General features: G+C 48.5%; 6 protein-coding genes and 1 non-coding gene across 7 annotated transcripts; 2 read left to right on the top strand and 5 right to left on the bottom strand.

The window, feature by feature from the left end:
* Positions 1–45: 45 nt before the first annotated feature.
* BDW43DRAFT_310436 (regulator of nonsense transcripts 2) lies at positions 46–3839 on the bottom strand (the record flags this gene model as incomplete). The annotated part of the gene is made up of 7 exons (XM_032046938.1): positions 46–149; positions 200–341; positions 396–698; positions 761–1039; positions 1094–1251; positions 1307–1598; positions 1662–3839. The coding sequence occupies 7 exons, from the start codon at positions 3837–3839 to the stop codon at positions 46–48; spliced, it is 3456 nt and encodes a 1151-aa protein (XP_031900915.1).
* Positions 3840–6747: 2908 nt separating this feature from the next.
* Positions 6748–7110, top strand: BDW43DRAFT_310437 (uncharacterized protein; the record flags this gene model as incomplete). Its single annotated transcript, XM_032046939.1, has 1 exon — positions 6748–7110. The coding sequence occupies one exon, from the start codon at positions 6748–6750 to the stop codon at positions 7108–7110; it is 363 nt and encodes a 120-aa protein (XP_031900916.1).
* A 791-nt stretch (positions 7111–7901) lies between these two features.
* Positions 7902–7982, bottom strand: BDW43DRAFT_t101. The gene has a single exon. It is a non-coding gene; the product is annotated as a tRNA-Ser (tRNA).
* Positions 7983–8654: 672 nt separating this feature from the next.
* BDW43DRAFT_318945 (S-adenosyl-L-methionine-dependent methyltransferase) lies at positions 8655–9710 on the top strand (the record flags this gene model as incomplete). Its single annotated transcript, XM_032048794.1, has 5 exons — positions 8655–8725; positions 8840–8957; positions 9056–9313; positions 9390–9470; positions 9507–9710. The coding sequence occupies 5 exons, from the start codon at positions 8655–8657 to the stop codon at positions 9708–9710; spliced, it is 732 nt and encodes a 243-aa protein (XP_031900917.1).
* An 85-nt stretch (positions 9711–9795) lies between these two features.
* BDW43DRAFT_310439 (ankyrin repeat domain-containing protein) lies at positions 9796–10489 on the bottom strand (the record flags this gene model as incomplete). The annotated part of the gene is made up of 2 exons (XM_032046940.1): positions 9796–10365; positions 10439–10489. The coding sequence occupies 2 exons, from the start codon at positions 10487–10489 to the stop codon at positions 9796–9798; spliced, it is 621 nt and encodes a 206-aa protein (XP_031900918.1).
* Positions 10490–11781: 1292 nt separating this feature from the next.
* Positions 11782–13376, bottom strand: fhdA (putative transcription factor Tos4; the record flags this gene model as incomplete). Its single annotated transcript, XM_032046941.1, has 2 exons — positions 11782–11808; positions 11862–13376. 2 exons carry the CDS (start codon positions 13374–13376, stop codon positions 11782–11784), a joined length of 1542 nt encoding a protein of 513 aa, XP_031900919.1.
* A 1381-nt stretch (positions 13377–14757) lies between these two features.
* sun1 (SUN family protein UTH1) lies at positions 14758–16975 on the bottom strand. The gene is made up of 3 exons (XM_032050312.1): positions 15779–16975; positions 15344–15720; positions 14758–15283 (listed from the first exon to the last, which is right to left on the bottom strand). Exons 1-3 carry the CDS (start codon positions 16602–16604, stop codon positions 15242–15244), a joined length of 1245 nt encoding a protein of 414 aa, XP_031900920.1. The 5' UTR covers positions 16605–16975; the 3' UTR covers positions 14758–15241.
* Between the last annotated feature and the right edge of the window lie 3806 nt (positions 16976–20781).

Genomic DNA, 20781 nt, shown 5'->3' on the forward strand with positions numbered 1-20781 from the left:
GCTCGACACCCTTTTGTATAACGATTGGTAATCCATCCACATGATTTACCAGTTCACATCGCTCAGCTGTAATTTCCGAGAACGGAACGCCAACCGGTTTCCGCCGGACTTGTCAACCCTGGCATCGCGAGGGGAGCGTTTTTCAAGGGCTAAACGTAGATTAGCATGACATCGGGACTCCGTCGCATCTTTGTCTCACCTTCGGCGGGGTCTGTTTCGTTAGACATCTCGTAATTAAGAACCAGGCTCTTGATTCTCTGTTGTTCTTCTCGATCAGCTTGCTGCTGGCTTCTCATGGCAACTGCAAAGCTTGAATCAGACGGCAAATCGATGGTGCGAGTCTAGACACAATTAGCAGACGTTTCCTTTCTATACATCAGTACGAGAGTGCAGACCTGTTGCTTGTTTCCTTTTTTGGTCATCAAAGAGAAAGCCATGGTACTTGGCTGCGGTTGAGGATTCTCGGGAGCGTTTTCGCCCGCTGCATCACGAGCAACTCGTTTCATGGGAAGAGGAATATCAAACACAGCTTTGCGCTCAAATTTTCGGGAATCCATGCTGTCTGCCATCATCTTCTCAAACTCGCGGTCAAACTCAGCTTCGGCCTCAGGGTCACGTTCCTCCTCCTGGCGTGTAACGAAGATTTGTTCGTCTTCAGAGTCACTGTCACCGTTTTGTTCGATATTCGGGCCCGATGCCTGCGAAGCATTGTCAGTAAGTTCGTTTGAACCGTGCATGTAGCAACAGAATTATGACTTACTTCAGCTTCGTCGCTGGACTCTCCGTCCTCTTCCACCTCCGGCATGACATCATCCTCAAAACCGTCGTCAGATGAGCTACTTTCTGCATCATCCTCATCCGGTTCTGCAGGCCTATCAGCATCTTGGGTTTTGTAGTTCTGGGTTACAGCTTCGCCAAAGATGCGCGTAGCCTCTTGAAGGTCGGTGACCAATTTCCATTGAGGACGAGTCATTGAGAAGGTATCTTGCACAAGAAAATCAATGTCCATCGGCAGAGGATCCTTCGTAGTCATATAATACTACATGACATATTAGTAACGTGTGTTGATCTGGCGGTTGGCAAGGGGAATTACCTGGAAGAAGGTCAAGAAGAAATCCAATTTCTTCTTGGCAGAGCCACGGTCAAAGCAGTGACCGCATGTATCCAAGAGGGTGCAAACCAGGCGAACCCGAAAGAAGTCATCCGGCAGATCCAACGGGTTCAGCTTTCCCGGAACCGGTGTGCCGCCCTCTATACCTTCGTTAGCATTGTATTGGCCTAACACTCAGTGTTCATTTCGGCTTACCGTGACCGAACGTAACAATCCGGTATAAGGTGTCGAAAATGACAGGCGAGTCGATCATTTTATAATTATACAGCTCTCCAAGGTATTTGACTTCAGCAACACGCTTCTGGTTGAACTTGAAGTCGTTCTGTTCAAGCCCCAGTGTAATCTGTTCAAGGATATTGTCGACGACACCAATGACGAAGTCCTGGTGATACCTATAGAGAGCACTGACCAGGATAGCGAGAAGGTGTATATTACCATATTTCACCTTCACTGGTTTGCTAAAGACACGCTCTAGAATATCGACAACCTGACAGTTTAATCAACAACCTTTGAACAAGACGTGCTGTAACATTAGGTGAGAATTTCTTACCTCCTGTTCTTCCCAGTGAAGCTTTCGGATGGACTTCAAAATTCTGGTGTAATTGCGCTTATTCATATCCAGATAGATAAGTCTCCGGATGTAAGACTCCATGGGAGTACGCTCTTTCTGCTGGATCGCAGGCCGAGGTGGTGGGTCAACATAATAAACGGCGTTCTCAATAATCATCCGCTCTTGTTGGCCCAGGTGCTGAACGGTTTTCTTTCTTCCAAGAGTCTCCAAGAATGATGCCATTCGGGGCGAGGTTTCAGGGTTGCGAAGCAGATATCTTCCACAGTTCTCCAGGAGGTGGCCAATAATCTCAATATTCATGCGCGAAAAATCATCAAGTGAGACCTTGAAACAGTGAAAGATAATATGCTCGGGGACCACACCAAACTTGGTCAACTCTGCGAGATAGCGCACGTTACTCATCCGAACCTGTCCGAGGAACTCCTTAGACTTCCGGCGTTGAAGACTTCGGAACTCCTCATCCAAATACGTGGTCAAGCCTTGAGGAATATCCGGTAGATACTGCCCGAGTGTAGCGACCAGGCGCGAGTACAGAGGCAGCAGGTCGATACGTCCCTTAGGGACATCTGACACGGCCTTGACGAGCCTGTTTCTGGACGCTTTGGAGTTTAGAAAGCAGAAATCTAGTGCCAACTGATCGACATGGTCCTTCGTCTGTAGATCGGGCAGTTTGGCCAGAAGCGCGTCTACTTGGGCTCCAACGGTCTTGCTTGCGATGGCCATAGACTGATCGTCTGCGTCCGTGGTGGTCTTGTCTTCCGCTGGCTGGCTTTGGCCTGGTTCAGACTTTTCCCCACCTGCTTCAGGGACATTCTCGCCGTCTTTCTTTTTCGCTGCTTCATCGGACTCTGGCTTCTTTTTCTTGCCATCCTCGAGTAGAACAGCTGGAACTTTGCCTTTGAGGTCAACCAGATTCTCATAAAACCGTCTTTCTTCTTCATCTTCCCAGATACCAGCACCTTCACCCTGCCCGCGTAGGTATTCGGATGTTTTCACAAGCCCAATTCCGCCGCTTGAAGCAGGGTCGGCAGATTCCTGCTCAGCTAAGGCGGGCATTTCCGCCCCTAGAGCCTCGCACAAGACCTGCGTATTGGCGACCAATTTTTCCAGAGATTTGCTTTGCTTCTCAAAGTTCGCTTGGCGATCCTCGAAGATCTCACCACTCTTGACATAAGCCTCCGCGTTACGGCGACTCTGGGCTGCCAGCGCTCTTTGGTCACGAACAACGTGGGCCTTGACATCTTCCAAGTACCGATTAAGGATGCTCTTGAAGCGAGATTGGATCTTTTCTGGGGTGAGAGGTGGGTCGTTCTCCGCAGTTGTCATGTCTCCCGGGCTCTCCTCGCCGTTTGTGGCTTCTGCAGGGGTGCTAGAGGCTGTCGCTCCATCGCCCTCTACGGTCTTCCTTCCTTCCTCGATGATCTTCACTCCAAGGATATCCCAGCTGAAGCTCTTTACGAATAGAACGGCGAGTGGCAAATTGGTGTGGTCACGGTCATGGCCCAAGAGATCCTTCAACACTTCCAAAGGAAACGGCTCCGCTTCCTTATCACTGTCTCGAACGGCCGATGGGGCCGCCTTAGCTTTGACTGCATTTTCAGACGCCTTACCACCTATTCCAACAACGCCGTCTTTGCCCTTAGCACCCAGGTCCTCCGGTCGTTCAATATCGTCCAGGGTTCTGAGCACTCCAACCAACCAGAGTTCTGTCGCCACTCTCAGCAAGACCCGATGTCTGGATAGGCGTTCTTTTTCTTCCCGCTCGCGCACCTCCTGGCTGAGTGCCTTCAGTTGGCCCTTGTCCGGTGTGCTCAGTCCTCGCCCCAGTAGCCACCCAATTTGTCTCGTGAACTCAGCCGGTCCGAACCGCTGGTGCAGTGCACTTGTGATTTCCACACCTGTGGCGATTTCTCCAGGTGACTTCAGTTTACATAGACCTTCATAGCATGCGGATATGATTTCTGAGAGATATTTGTGGAGCGACAGGGTGCGGATATCGGTCAGGAACGTTTGCTGAGCGGAGGCATTAATTCCGGTACGTAGACGCTTGATGAACGCCGTGTTTTTCTTCAACGCCGAATCAAGGGATCTGCTGACTGGGAAGATATCTGTTTCACGAGGTTGGGCGGTTAGAATAGGATCGATTGTGCGGGACATTGTCTAGGGACATCATTACCACTCTCGCCAGTCCAAGCTCTCTCATTGAGATCGCGAAGCTCTCCTAATATGCGAAATTTCATTAGGGTCAAATTCTACACCTGGTAGATAGGAGTTGAAAGCAGGGTGCGGGGTATATACGCTTCCTTTGACGCTCCATCTCGTACTGCCGTTCGTCGTCTGCACAGTAATCCCGCGGTGTCGGTTAACTATCGTGGGGTCCTTTCAAAGAGTCGGAAAGGAAAGCGCATAAGTGACTTGAACGCCACATTGGTGAAGCACGTTGGGATCGAGTGATGCGCAACGTCTTTTGAGAATGCTGTCACCGTGCGCCAAGGTTGAAATTGCTTTCAAGAAAAGCTGGGTCGGAGGCACTGCGGCGGCGAAGTGGGAGCCGAAGGCGGTCCTGTTGCTGTGCACTCCACCCACTCCTTCGGGGGGTTTCCCGCGCGGGTCTATCAAACTAAATTCCCCCTGCCTTCAATACTTTAACCCTATTCTTTGTTTTCTAGATTTACGTACTCCTTTCATACGTTGTTCTTAATCGCTCAAAGAATGATCTTTCACTCCACACCCACAAACTATTTGCACATGACCTGGTGGTGCTATGAGTCACCTCTAATATATAGTTATACATATATATACATCACACTTACTAATATCGAAACCAATGTCATAGTTTTTTCATTGCCATCTGTCAATTTGCTAGGTGGACAATGGTAGCGATAATTGGGAAAAGGGAGAGAAACCATCGCATCAAAGAAAAGAGAAGACGAGAGAGACAAAGTTGACGACATCCCAACCTCTCCGCTGTCATTCCCCCACCCTCTTATTCATATCAGCATCACGTTATTAATTCATATCAGTTCCATTCGTTAGTCGCCCATTCGTTTGCCCAGTCATCCATTCATTTATTCATCCAAGCTCGTGCGAAGATTCGGTGAAGCCAGTTTCCTTCCCCTTCTCCACACCCAACAGCCAAGCCTGGAGCTCATGCTTCCTATCCTCTTCATTCCAGCTCTGACGCCGATCAATCGTCGGTCTCCACCCCTCTGCTTGAACCTGGCTATCGCGATCGGTATCGGAGACTCTCCGCAATACTTCCTGTTCTTTGGTATGAGGGCTGCGTCTGGTTGGGTTTCCAGGGAGCAGGATAGTTCGGTGAGTTTGGGGGAATGCCCCTTCCTGACTTGCAGACGACATCATTGATTTGGTGACGTAAGGGTGGACTAGGTGAATGGCTGTATGCCAGTAAGTAAGAGTAAATGGCTTTTGATGTTTCTAGGTGAGCTTTGTTATGAGGGCGCCGATGATCGTCACACTCGGTTACGGGATATTAAATAGTTTTCAGGGCGAAACTGCAACCCTTCAGTAAATCAAGAACCTCCCAGTGCTCACTCGATAGCGTAAAACCCACATGACGGATCTGCGATGACATTTATATAGCATTGATCCCGGTGTAACAGTGACACGCCATGTCATATGTGGTGGCGAACCTGGAGATTGATTGACGTCTCCCGACTCAACCGTAAGGGGAAAGTCGGGTCCTTATCGCTCTTGAATACGAAGGTCAAGTTAAATCGGAACAAGAGAGCACGTATCAGGATGAAATCATCCTGGTTCCCGACAATGTGACTCGGCGCTAGACCCAAAGCAGTAGCCAAAGGCGTATTATTTAGCGGCCCCCCAACCATCATCTATACTCACCTCATTCTGTGTGAGATGGGTCATTTTCCCGGGTTTCTTCTTCATAGGATCCAATTATTAGGAGTTCTTAGATGAAATGTACCTAACGAAGTCATCTTCGATGGTTGACTACGGCTCCATCATCAAACCAATCAGACATACTCGCTAAGAGCCTTTCACTGCCTTCCGGAATGTTCTTGGACGCCGTCTTCAACAAGTTGTCAAGCTCAGTGGATGAAAACATGGTCAATGAAGACACTTTATCCTTTGATCTTGATCCCATTTCTCTAGACTCTGAATCATTGCCGACACACGCTACGAGGGCTACCTAACCTAACAATGAGGCTTACGTCTCTCAACAAGGTAGTGTCAGATTTTCAAATAGTCTGGAGAAATCCAAATCGAAGAGGGGCACTCCAACTTTCTCGGAGGACAAGTCGGATACCCTGAAACAATGGTTCGACTGCCACTTCCATTATCCGTATCCTACTAAGGAGAAGGCCTCCATGCCCCCGCTTGATCGTTGGGAGAATTTCCCCTGAAATTGAGGCTGCGCCTTTGGAAGCCATTGTGAGTGCGGTGGCTCGTAGTGAGACTAGTCCCCTGTCCGCCTCAGCCTCGTGCGATATGCATCGAAGTCTAACGACGCTGGATCAGAAGCATCCGAGTCGGGTCTATCAAATAGTTCTGGTTCATCGGCCTATAGCTTTGGATTTCATCACTCTCAGAGTTCTCTCAGCTGCTTCTATTTAGACAACCCATCGCGTCGCAGGCTTCAGCGATGACTCAAGTATCCTCCCGCTCTGCGCAAATGTCCTGACAAAACGGCGGCCACCAAGAGGCCGTATCAGTGTACATTTTGCACAGGCACCTTCCGTACGCCACATGACTGGATACGGCACGAAAGAACATTGCACTTAGCCCTTGAAGAGTTTACATATGCTCCCCTGGATCCAAACTATAGCGATCTTTCCAAAGATATCAAACGTTGTGTCTTTTGCGACGAGCGTTGCCCTTCGGATAGTCACATAGTCTTACATCGATTTAGCATATGCCGATCGAAACCGACCGTTCTTAAGGATGTTTTACCGCAAGGATCATATACTTTAACACTTTCGTCTCATGCATGGGTTGGCCAGACAACCACAACAGTGGAAAGGTGGAAGTCGCAAGTTACATATATCAGTTCACGATGCGAATTTTGTGATGAGATGTTTACGGTATGGTCTGCAACATTGCCCAACATTTCCGGGATGGAGCCTTAGGCGAGGATGTCGCGGTCTCGGATCCACCCGTAGCCTTAGCCGTGGAGAATGGCATGCCACCCTATTTGATAGGCATTGAATCGATGGACATGGCGCCTTTCAGTGCTTCTCGCTTACCAGGCAATGATACGCGGTCCAATTGTCGGATAGATGAAACGGACCAGCTTTACTCGACGCAACCAACGCCCACGCTATTCGAAAACCTCACTGCGGGCTTGGGGAAGTTTGTACTGAAAATTCAGGCCAACGATGAGACTGTCACAAATGATGTGTTACAAAAAGAAGCGTGCTGTATCATGTGCGGGGATGATGATCCGTAGAATCAGACGGCAGCAAATAACATTGAATGGCTGAAGTTATTCAAGGAGGGAAGTGGGACTAGGCTTAGCAGCCGGTCCGTCTCACTTGGGCCTTTATAACCAGGCCATTGGTGATGATTACCAGGTTTGTCTCCTATGGTCAGCTAGTAAATGGGCGCCCTCCAACTGACGACTGACGCTGCAGCTCCAATATCTGCTGACATGACCAATGCACACATAGCATGGCCATAGCAAAGCCCAGAGTGCCTTGTTGAATACCGACAACGTAGATGACTAGAGAGGCCGTATATCAGGCCAGTGTCGGAATTGACTGCTACCCATCAACGCCTCACCTGGCACCAGACATTGATGGCCTAATGTAACCCTGAACATTGAACTATCATTGGAGCATTCCAACTGCCGGATCTAAACTTGACCTCGTCCAGTAATGGTTTGGTTGGACAGGCTTTCTCACAGTCAGCTACTAGCAGGCGTTTGGTTCTGCTTGGTCTAGTAAATGGGCGCGAGATCTACGTAGAGCGTAGTGGCTTGGCCTCGACGACTGTCGAATATATCCATTGTGAACACATCGTATTCCATCCACATTTCATCTGCGGGTTCTGTTATGCAATGCTCGAGACAAATGCAACACGATTTTTCCGTAATTTATATTTATAAAGAAAAAAGGAAAGAAGGAACAAACGCAACCAGATTTAAAGAAGACTAATACACAAAGGAGGATTACAATGTGTGGATAGAAAAGGATGATTGCTGTATATATAGCATAAAGAAAAGAAAAAAAAAAAAGTTATCGTCAGCGAGAGGATTCGAACCTCTGCCCGCGAACGGAATTGATTTCTAGTCAATCGCCTTAACCACTCGGCCACACTGACTTTGATTTATATAACTTTTATATTTATTGATATGAGTATCCTTTGCAGCAGCCCTGATCGTTCGGATTTAATTGACACCAGGCAAATGCCAGGGAAAAAGCCACAACCAATCCCCTCTTGTCTACAGACTATATTCACTATTCTTCTCATTAGATGTACTAAGATGTGTAAGAAAGGCAATTACTCAGTACAAACATATTCTGGCTCTTCTTCGGTAAAGACATAGAAGTATATACCGCATAGAAGTTGGGTGATCAGGTGAATTATCTACAACATGACCATGTCAGCTAAACCACGACTCGTTGTAGTATATGTCTGGTATTATCCACTGTTCTCAATCACTTTAGATACTGAAAATATCCGAACAAACGCCTTTAATACTTCCTCAACAAGTGACCTTGGTCATGTCAACAGCGGATTCCCTACTTCGCCTTCCCGGACCGGCAATCATAAAAGCACACAACGACTACGCCAAAAGTTCGAGTGACTTATCTAGCGGATCTCTTTGTAATAATAGCTACCAATAACCAGCCTAGATCATACCCGGTATGTCTGTACTAGGCATATAAAATTGAGAAACAAACGACCAACGAGCCATCACACCCATATCACAATTTCCAACTACAAGTCTTACAATAGTATACCTCCTACAAACGCCAGAAAGCAGAGCCAATGACTCCATCCCCAAAGGCCCTTCAGAACCCCGAAGGCCAAACACTGCTAGTCAAGCACTTCGAGACTCGGTCCGTCTATCCCCCACCCAACACATCCCGCCACGGATTCCTAACTCTAACAACCCTATCTAGTCCCCCAAACGACCAAACAGCAGGATGATGCAATTTGTGGGATACAGATAGTACTGCCTTTTGGGATCGAGGCATGCCTTCCCCGGCATTAATCGATATCCTCGAGGGGAGGCAGGATCTGCTGAACCCGTTTACTGCCGATGGGAGGAGGAAGAGGGCGCTTGTTCCTGTATGTCTATGTCTTTTAATGAAATCCTTCTCCAAGATCTATGAAGTAGCATTTGGTGGCTAGTGGCTGGAACAGAAGAAACTGATATATAGGGCTAGGGATGTGGCAAAGGCTACGATGTCGTTATGCTGGCACTCCACGGGTTTGATGTCTTTGGCCTCGAGGTTTCGGAGACGGGCGCGGAGGTCGCGAGGGAGTATGCTCGGGCTGAATTTCAAAGTCCAAAGGAGTATAATTTTGGTTCTTCTTCTTCTTCTTCTGGAGTGGAGGCGGGACAGGTGGCGATTATTCAAGGAGACTTTTTCAAGAAGGAATGGAAAAATAGGGTGAGGTTTGATTTGATTTATGATTATATGGTGCGTTTTTTCTTTCCAAGGTCTTGTCTTTTGAGATTATGATGTGTATGTGTGAGTGATGGGCTGATGAATATAGTTCCTCTGTGCAATTCATCCAACTATGAGGCGCCAGTGGGCGGGTAGAATGGCTGATTTGCTGGCTCCTACGGGTCACCTTGTTTGACTTGAGTTTCCGATGTTCAAGGATTTGAAGCTGCCTGGTCCGCCTTGGGGGTTGAATGGGGTGCATTGGAATTTGTTGGCGGCGGGCGGGGATGGGATTGTTGGTGTTGGTGAGAATGTAGAAGGGGAAGAGAAGGGAGCGTTTACACGATTATTGTATGTGAAGCCTGGGTGGTCGTATGCGAATGGGAAGGAGACGGATATGTTGAGCGTTTATATTAAGAAGACTTTCTAGATACATTTGTCGTGGTTTGAGGGTCTGACTGGTATTGAAAGCTAGAACGAGCATAGAGAAGATGACTTTGCAACTACAAATCACTCTAAACCCTGACAGGAAGGCTTTCTGCATAACACTTTGCACCCTGTCCTGCCTTCTTCCCATCATTATCGCAAATCTCAACATCAATCCCATACTCCAAAAGCAGCTCCTCACATTTCAGATGTCGCTCCCTCACTGCAAAATGCAAAGCCGTCCAACCATGGAATCCCTGTCGATTGATATCTGCACCAGCTTCTACCAGGATCCTTACGATATCCACGTATCCATACCGAGCTGCCAGGTGCAACGGTGTCCATATATACCGATCTGAACTGTCGACCGTTGCCCCTGCTCGCAGTAACTGTCGGATACCGTCAACATTATTCTGGCGTGCTGCGGCATGTAGAACAGTTTCACCAGTGTGTTTTCGTTGGTCGAGAGGTGCTCCGGCATTTAAGAGCCTGGGGAGTAGGGACTTATTAGGACAGTTTGTAGATACAGCTCTGTGGAGGTGGTATTTTGCTCTGTGGCGCATCTCATGGACGAGATGGCGATCGATGTAGGGTGTCAGGAAGTAAGAGAATCCTGGGATGGCGAGTCGGAGGTTGAGGAGATCCCTTTTGGTGCATTGCTATTTGGGAGGTCATTTAGGTATATGTGTACTCTAGATACCATACACTCAATGGGAGGGCCGATGAACTGACCTTGGCTACTTGATGAAGGATGTCAAGGGGTAACTCCTCTAAAGATACCATACTTGGTGGCTATTCAGAGCTATCTATGGTTGAGCATATGGTTTTGTTCAGGTTAGGGACAGTCGGCTCTATCAGAAGAAACAAGTCAGGGTTGAGCAAACTCTGTGGATACAAAGTTCAAGCCAATAAAGTAAGTCAACGTGGTTAATGAGTTGGGCTGTTAAGTATTTCTAGTGAATAGAAGAGTTCATCCCTGGCTGAACCTGTACGACTTGGACCTTGGCTGTTGGTGCATGTTGTCCATTGCGCCCTAACTATTGCCTTTTAGGGAATATTGTATAACAGCGTCTCATGTCCATGCGCGCTTGTGTCCTCCTTTCAGGAACACGCTTAAAACTATGGAACAGATCCTCAGCTACATGAATACGAATACATTGTATCCCTAGCGATCAAGAAATTTCCGGTCTCACAGGGCATCCACAGAATGGTGTTGTGATAAAACTACGTCGGAATGACTTGAGTGGTGGTATAGTCTTGTTCCACATCCGTGGTGGGAGTGAATTCCAGAGAAGACCTGTGTCTTTGAAGTTGTTCACTGTTGTGGAGAGGTTGGGGGTGTCAAGAGCTTGTGTGAAGTGCCGGCGACTTTGAATCACGATGCCTCTGGGGGATCTATAATGAATTGATTCGGTTGAGTGTGGGCGTTGAGGATACGGAGGATCTGAAGGCCAATGTACAGCGTGCTTTGGAGACTGTTGCTAGGTGGGAGGACGCAACTAATAAATAACTATCTGATAAAGACGGGAAAATCTAGAATTAAGACGGGCTAAATATTTTTTTTCGTTTCGTGAAAGAAACTGTGATAACATACATCATAACTGTGTCCAAAGATGGTGAAATACAATATACCAGGAACCCACTGGCAGGACAATAAAACAAAGCAAGTCATACAGGCATGTCGACAGACAGTACCTCTGCAAACAGACAAACAGGGTCATCACTGTCGGTACAAGAATTCCAGCAAAGACCATGAACTAACAATAGTCAGGATGATCATCTGTGGAAGGAGAGTGGACGTCCTACATGAACAACCAACACACTACCTCTGGCATTCAACGTGAGCAGCAAGAGGCAAGGCAAGGTAAAGAAAAAGAAAAGTCACCGTTCGTCGTACACCTTCATAGAACAAAAAACAGACAGGGTATGCCACGCCACGCTATGCGAGTTTATAAGAGAAAAGAGAAGGAAAAGGTCATTGCAACTATGTACTAAGAACAAGAACCATCCAGAAAGCTTTTTACGGGATTTCCCCGGGAGATTGCAGAGGTGACTTGTCTTCAGTCACACTTCATTTATTTCGGCTTACGCCAGAAGTATTGCTGCAAAGGGTTAGGCCCATGTCATGAATTTCATTGTTGGCTTGCAAGCATACCTTATGTTGCTTTCGGCAGTTCCGAAGACCTGGTTTCCTGAGGTCATGTACCACAGCTTCCCGTCGCATGCTGTCCTCATCGAAGTCGGGAATATAGTAATATTCACTCTCAAGTGGCTTCCCTGCAGCATCTTTCCCTTCCCGAGCAACCTTTCCAATGCACTTCGTCGAGTCAATGATGGCACGTGTTTCATCTCTTGTGGGTCCTTCTTTTGAATGAGCATCTCGGCGCCAAAGGGTCGGTGGGAGATTGTTCAGAATGGTCGAGAAAGGAGTCGAAGAAAGGCGAGAGAAGGCGAGCTGATTGATGGCATGATTCTGAACCCTCTCAAAACTTTCGTCAAGCGGTTTACTTAGGACAATCTCAGCTTTCTCCACCGGCTTGGACAGTTGTCTGGGAGACTGGATCGGGCGAAGTGGCTGTGCTGCATGCTGGTTGCGGGGACGCGTTGGACAAAGTGGTGTTTCATCAGCGGTGAAAGAAGCCATACGAGGCAATATGTTTTCCCCAAAGGGTCCAAAGGAATGAACAATCGGATCATTTTCCTCGTCGTGATCGGACAGATCATCAGGCTTACTGAGATCACTCAATTCACTCGATTGTGAGCTCTGCAAAAGATCCCCGACACTGGACGCAGATTGGTGGCTTGCTTCAGATAGCAAAGCATCTCCAGAGTATTTACGGCGGATAGGAGATGGCTCATCTTCATAGACAACCACGGCATGTCTTGAGCGCGTGGGGGTATACAGTGGCGAGGACGGCGGGATGAGTGACTTGACTGCAGGGGAAGGCGAGACAGGGGAAGCCAACCGCCGGCGTTCCACGTTAGGACTGTCATGCAGGCTCCGACGAGACTGTTTGTTGCGTTTTGGGGTAGTCTCTTCCCAAGTTTGTTCCGAGTCGGTGGATGCGTAGTCCTTGCGTTCGTTCCGCGGCCACTGGACCAAAACACGCGCATCATGGACATCAATCATGATATCTGCGTCTTTTATATCGGAGGTGAAAGTCTTGCCTTTAGCCAGGTCATAGGTTTTCCCCTGACAGTGAAGCTTAATTCCGTTCCAGCCCAGGCACATTATCTCAACCCGATCACGATCGAAGGGGTTAGGTGCAGGCTTATAGGTAGCCTTGACGTGCACCCTCGAGATCATACGGTTGGCAGCGAGTTGATGATGGCAAGATGCACTCGATCTACCCATGAGGAGTGGCTCCCCATTTTCGGGTAGCATCATGGTCGGCACCGTGGACAAGGGAGTTCGTTCGGAGTTCGACGAGGTGAAGGTTCGACGCGAGGCCATTCGAGGGGGGGAGGAGGACATGATATGGGTGGACGAAGTCGGGACTGGGGTCGGATAGGTTGATACAATCCCATGATCGTCGCGAGCTACACGCTTCTGTGGCCGGGGAAGAGAAGGCGAAGAACTCAATGGCTCAAATGCCGGCAACAGGGTCGCTGGACGCTTCACACCTGCCACAGAAGCAGTAGAACTGCTCCTTGGAGGAGAAGACTCCATGATGTTGTGAGAGGCTTCTCCCAGACAGTCAGAGAAAGTCGTCAATAGTCTCAGGTTAGTCTAGAAGGGACAGATTTCAAGTCAACGTCGCGTCGAGGTAGGGCAGGGGTCTATGTCTATGGAGGATGAGTCGAGAGACGAGAAAAGCAGACAGAAAGAAGAAGATATGAGCGAGACTACAAGAGAATGGACGTCAATTCTTCTCCCAAGACGAAGACCAGGGGGTTGGGAGGCACGGAATTGGCCTACAAAAGAATGAGAAACATTAAAGAAAAGGGTGAGGGATAGTAGTGTGTGGTGGAATGCCTACCAGAGCGGAGCGTCTCGTCCAGCGCGGAAATGCACGCTTACAGCCCGAGACGCGTTCGATAGGCGCCGACGAGGGTCTGCGAGCTCCACTATGAACCTCGCGCAGCCTCACAGCCTGGCCATTTCGAACTATGTTCTGCACTGCATATCTGTACGTGATCTCCCAAAGACTTTACAAGAAAGAGAAAGAAAATTTTATCAGTACGTGGTGAAAAGTCAATGTTTTGCGCATGAATCTCCTCCGTTTTTTGTATGCCCAAGGCAGAAAGGCGCGTCCCCGCGTCGTCTAGAGTCCTGGCCTCCGCGTTCTTTGGAACGGATCCCGTGACTCGCGCCAGAGCACGTGACCTGTACGTGGAAAGACTTGCAGGGACTATTCCCAGAATAGCGAGGCCATGTGCAGGATGCAGGGTTTTTCGTCCCTCTCATTGGGCCAGAGGTTGGTGACAGGACCTCAGCGGTGGAGAATGAGGCTATTGCGAAATACTCGTTCAAGAAAATTGAGAGAGGGGGCTCCATGGGAAAAACTTGGTGCATGGAATTATCTATGGCGTAATTGACAGATGCTCCTGTGATTGAGCATTCTTCCAAGAGGACCCTCATTGGAAACCAAAAAATACTACGCGTCTCGTATGCAACCGGGAAGGGAAGAGTCTTACTATCATTACTCAAACTTACTGCCCTAAAGTATGCAGGCGAACGACTACTAGGAACCTGATTACAACGCCCAGCCTTCGCGTTTCCACGTTTCCATTAGAACTAGATGTGCTCACCGATCACCACATCCCACTCAGTGTAGAGGTGTAGAGGAAGAGGAAGAAAAATAAAAAAGTAGACAGTGAGAAATAATTAATTCGGCTTTGTCTTGTGAGCCAGTTGATAGGCTGTCAGCGATTAACAGGTCAACGGGCACGGGCGCATACCAAGGTACCTCCTTAGCCTGGTTGTCTCCCTGCCATCTTGCTTGGCCCTCCCTACATCCTTGTTACCAAAATCGAAAATAGGTAGGCGAGGGGTAAGATCTAGGTACATACGGTCACCCAGTCTAGAGGAAGTGGTCGAATACTCTAGATACGCTTGGATAGACTGCCACTCGGCACCGCTCTAAACTCCGTACTCCATGAAGGTAACCAAAGAGTAGTATATCAAGATATAGCCACTAATTTCAGCCACAGCCCCAATTCACTCGGCCGCTGCTACATGACATCATTAGAATCCAAATGGTCGCTACTGCGCGTCATGAGAAAGTAACACACATGTACAGGTAGGGAATTCACAATCAGTTACTTGGCACTAGAGAAAGAAATATCTAACCACAGATGTCTCTACCAAGGGAGTAGAGACGGGAATGTGTGACACGAAATCTCCCCAAGTCACATAAGATAATATACTAAGATACACAGAAGAAAACAAGCACACTGGACTTCGGATCATGAAGGCAAACAGGCATGAAGGGAGCCGGCGAATTATTTACCCAGGCCAGTCGAGCCGGTTGATGGTGGCCAAGTCACGGAACAAACGCACCCGTTTGTAGCGATAAAATGTTGTCAGTTGATTTAGTAGAAGACGAAGGTAGCGTCGCCAGAGTTAACCTTGACCTGTTGTTGGATAATTAGATGAGTGCATCACGTGTTTTGGGGGAGGGTTGGGCCACTTACAGTGCAACCAGAGTCATTGCTGCCAGTCTCGGAGGTGAACTTGCCGTTCTCGTATTTACAGGATCCGCTGAGGTTGTCACCCTGGATCTTGATGTTGAAATCAAGCTTCTCGGAGGTGGTGGGGCTGTTCTGGAAGATAGACAGCCACTTGCCATTGTTCTCACCGACACCCAGGTTGATAGGAGCCCAGTTACCGATAGGCTTGGTGCCATCACCCCACTGGCATCCCTCCTGGATGCTAGTGCCGCGGGGGTTAACATAGTACTGAGCAGAGGTGACCTTGCCTTGCCACTTGAAGTAAGTCGCGCCGTTGGGGCAGGTCAAGGGCTGAAGATCGTTGTCGCCAAGAGCCAGAGGGATGGTCTCAGCCTCGGTACCTGCATAGAGTTATTAGAAAGGATTGCTCCCTAGGGACTCCGGAACAGGTCAACTTACCGGGATAGTCAGTACGGCAGATAGCAATCTGTTCGCCGAGCTTGTTCTGGGCATGAACACCGCCAACACCTGGAATGCAAAGCTTCTTGGAGAGCTCAGTGTTGGTAAGGTAGAGCTTGCCGTTCTTACATTCGAGACCACCAACGGACTGACCAGTGGAGCCCTGGGTGAGGGGCCACTGGGACTTTTGGTAACCAGCGGGACAAGCGTAAGAGCACATGGCACCGGAATGGCACTTATCACCAGTCACAGCCGTGACAATGTCGCTCACAACCTTGTCGGCAAGAGTGACATATTGGATACCAGAATAGCCGCCAAGTCCAAGGTAATCGAGAGGTACGGCACCATAGTCGGAGGGGAAATCACCGCAGTCGATCTCTCCATCAGGGAAGTCAACATCCAAGCCCTTAGCACCGGATCCGCTGGACTTGGTGGGGGTGCTGGAGGCAGCGGACGAGGTTGCAGAGGAGCTGACAGACGAAGAAGAAACCGGAGTGGCGGAAGAGGTCTCAACAAACTCAGCGGGCGCTTCTGTGGGGGCAGCAGCCGCGGTAGAGGAAGAGGCAGGAGCGCTGTAGGATTCACAGGCATCAACTGCGGGTTGGCCCTCGGCGTACCTCAACTTCTTCTCTCGGATACCCTGGCACACATAATCGGCGGTCACTTGCTGGCCGTTGAGTTCGTACTGGATAACAGTGTCGCCGTTGGTAGTGACCAACTGGGTGTCGACGGTACGCCTGTGGTGGTGACGGTGGGGATGGTTGTGCTGGGCAGCCACCAGGGAGCCGGCCGTGGCCAGGGTGAGAGCAACCGAGTTGAACTTCATGGTGTTTGTAATAATTCGGAAATTGAGTCACCAGTCCTTCTGTGAGTGAACCTTGCGTAAGGTTTAACTATGATGATCCAAACCATCAGTTAGCTTGCAGGGATCAAATGAGACCATTGCAACTGGAATCAACTGTGAGCACATTGAGCGCCATGTTTATGCTCCACACACAGTGTCGCCGCATATTCACCGCAATGCAGTAACAATAACATTGGCGGTGACAGTGCAGTAATGCGACGTTGGTGGCACAATTGACCAGCGACAGTATCTTCAGGGGCCTTCCAGATCGATACTCATAGTCCAGGCAAAAAGATGTTTGCAATGAGGAACCACAGAGAAGGGTACATACATTTATGTCACTGCAAAAATCTGATGCGCGCTTCGGTCAAAATTCTGTACAGGGGTCGAAGTCGCAGAATTGCTGTTGCTGGGTATCTTATACAGGCACAAAGGCCGAGAAATGAATTATGAGAGTGTCCAAGGAGCGAATTCACGGAGGAGATTTCCAAATGAGTGTGCGAGAGAGAAACAAGTCTCTCTGGTCGGATGGGAAACTTCACAGGTCAACAAGGCGAAAGCGGAAGAAATGAAACGCTCTGGGGGAGGAGGAGGAAAATGTGGAGGACCGCGAGAAGAAGAGGGAGTTGGGAGGGAGATGAAAAGAGAGAATTAAACTCAGTCGGTCAGTGGCCCAGGGGCTAAAAGAGGGACAAGACTTGCAGACCCTTCCAGGGGGAACTAACCAAACAGAGTGAGAGAGTGTGAGTGCGCGCGTGTGGCACTGTCAGTGATGGGCAGACAGACAAAGAGAGAGCGGCAATAGTCAGAATAATAAAAAGGGGGTTCCACTCTCCAAGACTCAAGACATTGTATTTGGAGTTGTTGTTTATGAGCGTTACCATACCTTACGTACCGTACCGTCCCGATGTAGGCGTGCACTGCAGATGGGTTGACCTACCACAGCCAACGGAGTGGATATACGAGGTATAGGGGTGTGGAAACAACGCGGCGAATTGGCCAAAGGAACCCCCAGGCAAAGTCTCTGAGAATTGTAGCTGCTGAAGTGGGGGGCGACGGGGCCGCGGACGACGTGTCCACAACAGCCCAGAGCCGTGTTGGCTACGGAGTCCTGGACTAAGGAACTAATCCCTACTAGATTTCAGTACGTGACTAGTACTGCCCTGTTCAATACGTAACTCCTAGAAGACCAATTGTCTGGAACCTCGCCAATACCACGTCCAAAGAACTTGTGGTACAAAGTCCAATGGGTGGTCAAATTTCCCACCCCCCTTAGACTTCACGTCCACCTTTTTTCATGTTTGGGAGTTTCCTGTTCCTGAATGCAAGCTTGGCGGTTGCCGAAATTACTTTGGGCCTGGTCTGGCCAATCAGCACGGGCACACGAACATTGGCCGGTGGAAAATTGACTTTCCCCTCAGTCAGGTACACCAATCAATCGCTCCGGTCCTACCGAACCATTGCCACAGAGTTCACATCCAGGGAATGTCTCAAGTCCGATCATTTATGTTTGGTTGCATATTAGGGTCGGTATTATTAGCAGCTTCCTGGAGGAGCCCCCCAAGGCTGAAAAGCCTGAGGTACCTTTTTGCTACCATGGTTAGTACTTAGTTAGATGTATAAACTGTGGTCGACTGGTTCTTTTTCTTTTACTTTTTTTTCCCAAAAAGAAAACATAAATAAATAAATAATAATTTTTATTCTCCAATCGTCGACTAAAGAAGACCCAAGATTCAAACATCAAAATCACGGGGTAATTGTTTCGGTAATGATTTTGATTCTGCCTACTGCACGGCCATACCGTAGCGCAACGTGCCCGTTATTGGCTTCATTAAGGGGCAAAAGTCTGGAAGGCATCGCAGAATTCGATGCTTTTTTTTTCTATCCCATCTCTTTTGTTTTTCCTCTTCCCAAGAAAAAAAGGAAAAAGGAAAAGGAAGAACCGACCAGCCTCGACCTTCCAGCCGTATCCCCTAGCGGGTTATGTATTAATAGCCGTATGGGTAGTCATCTTACTGCAATACATACGCACCATTACCATTCTATTGCGGCACAGAGTCCACTCTGATCTGCGTTCAATGCAGACTTCCAGATCATTTTTCATGCAAAGATCGAGAAAAGAATGCACACTAAGAAAGAACAAAAAAAAAAAGATAGGAGATCCTCCTTTTCCACTGGCGCTCAATAGACGTTTTTATGGATAGACTACAGGCCGTTGCGGAGCATATACCTATTTCTCTATCACGACTACACAATGGTAAACCTCTGGCAATAGATAGTCGCCTGTGAGTGATTTTTTTGTTTTTCTTTTGAGACGCAAAATCTCCGATGCTGCACTGTCAGCCACTCATTGACCCCTATCAATTTAACAACACGAGCAATTGATTTTCTACTGACAATCGTCGAATCAAAAGAGACTCCAGTGCAACGCATCAAGCACCATCTTTTATCGATCTAGAATGAAAAGAACCCCGCATGAACACACCACACAAATACACCCTGTGCGCTGTGCAAATTACAAACAATGGGAATCATGCACGATCGATTCAGACACCTATGAAACAAGAAAGGGCTTTGGGCACATGCAGCTTGATCTCATCTAAAATAATGTAAAACAAAGCGAACCGGGCTCATAGGAATGCTATCGGCGCTGCAAGTCTCCTAGAGCGGATATTAGGTGTTTATTGTCCAGCCGTCAAATGATAGAAATATTGAATGCACGAGGGTGAGTTGCAGAAGTACGAAGGAAGATCTGGGTGCCTTGCAGAGCAGGAATGTCGATTTAATCCGACTCGCTCATGCCCTTGCTGGAACTAGGGATGGCGTTCCGACTCTGCAACTCAGGCACGACATCCTTCTTTCTGAGAACTATATCCAACCAACCCCTGCCGGGATGGGCGAGCGCAAAGGATACGCTGGGAATTAGGTAGCGGCCACATCCGTTCCTTAGTGATGATATTCCATGATCAACTGCTAAGAGGCGGCTGCTTATCGACTAGGACGAGCGTACCTGCAGATCACCTTTGAACCATGTGGCCCTGGATTCCTAGCATTCTTGGATATCATTCTTTCCAATCCCACTGCTTTGATATCCTGGGTGGTTATAGCAGCTAACTGGATACCTCAAATTCTCAATGACGTGACTTCTAGCTGTCATATACAGCCACATCATCTAGGTGATAATGGCGCAACCTTGGCTTGTTTAACCGGACTACATTCTAATCAAGTAAAACTTGGATGATTCCGCCAGCTGAAGACTGGGACTGCCCAGGCTGTCATCATTCCACTATATATTTTAGCCTTGCCATATGATGGGGAAAGGAGCTTGCCGTACGGAATATGTGTGTCTTTGCTGGAGACCGCCGATATAGTGCCAAGTCGTTCCTAAGAATCGCCGTGGGGACGGATGGATATAAAGTCGCCGAATAGACACTTACCATTCACCCTAGGCCGGTCATGTCCACTCGACAGTTACACCCAGTCACATACACGACAGGATGCGGTCAAGAGCATGAAGATCCTGCCCAGGACACACCGTTTTGGCGGCTTGGCACTTGCCAAAGTGCGATATAAGCGTTGTTTAGTCTGCGCAGCCGCTTTTCTCCGAGGAGTCGTCCCATTCCCTACGGAGTAGACTAAGTCGTGGACGTATCCATTGTCGCAATGATTTTACTTCACTAGTCTCGCTAGTCAATGGGCGAGGTATGGCCCGGTGGGATTGTTAAGGGGAAGTTCCGATTTCGTGCCCAGAATAGTTTTCTCTGTCGGCGAATCTACAGGTAATACCTACAAAAATCTACCACGTAATCGATGCTATACACGTATGCGTCATGTTCACCATTAGGCTTGAGATGACCTCCAGATTCCCACCAGTTCGGTCTCTGGAGAGATCCTATAGTAGTCCATGCAGAGATCGCAAATCAATTACGAATAACATCACACTTGCGCGGCTTTATCTTCCGTTACGTACCCCATCTCGTCCCATGGGGACTGAGGATGTTATCAGTCAGGGGTATCAACAAGCCAAGCATTTCTCTGGGACTCTGTACTAATAATTGATTATTTTTCCCATTATTCTTTACTCCATACACTCTCGTGATTCCGTGGCCGGACCATGGATACTCGGTGGCCTACAGTGGGGGTTTGTTTGGAGCGACAC

Source organism: Aspergillus alliaceus (assembly GCF_009176365.1).
Source record: "Aspergillus alliaceus strain CBS 536.65 unplaced genomic scaffold BDW43scaffold_18, whole genome shotgun sequence".
Classification (NCBI taxonomy): Eukaryota; Fungi; Ascomycota; class Eurotiomycetes; order Eurotiales; family Aspergillaceae; genus Aspergillus; species Aspergillus alliaceus.

Coding starts and splice junctions, on each gene's coding strand:
- sun1 (XM_032050312.1), bottom strand. CDS start 16,604: ATGAAGTTCAACTCGGTTGCTCTCACCCTGGCCACGGCCGGCTCCCTG. Junction 15,721..15,778: donor CTGCCGTACTGACTATCCCG/GTAAGTTGACCT, acceptor AACTCTATGCAG/GTACCGAGGCTGAGACCATC. Junction 15,284..15,343: donor GCAATGACTCTGGTTGCACT/GTAAGTGGCCCA, acceptor ATCCAACAACAG/GTCAAGGTTAACTCTGGCGA.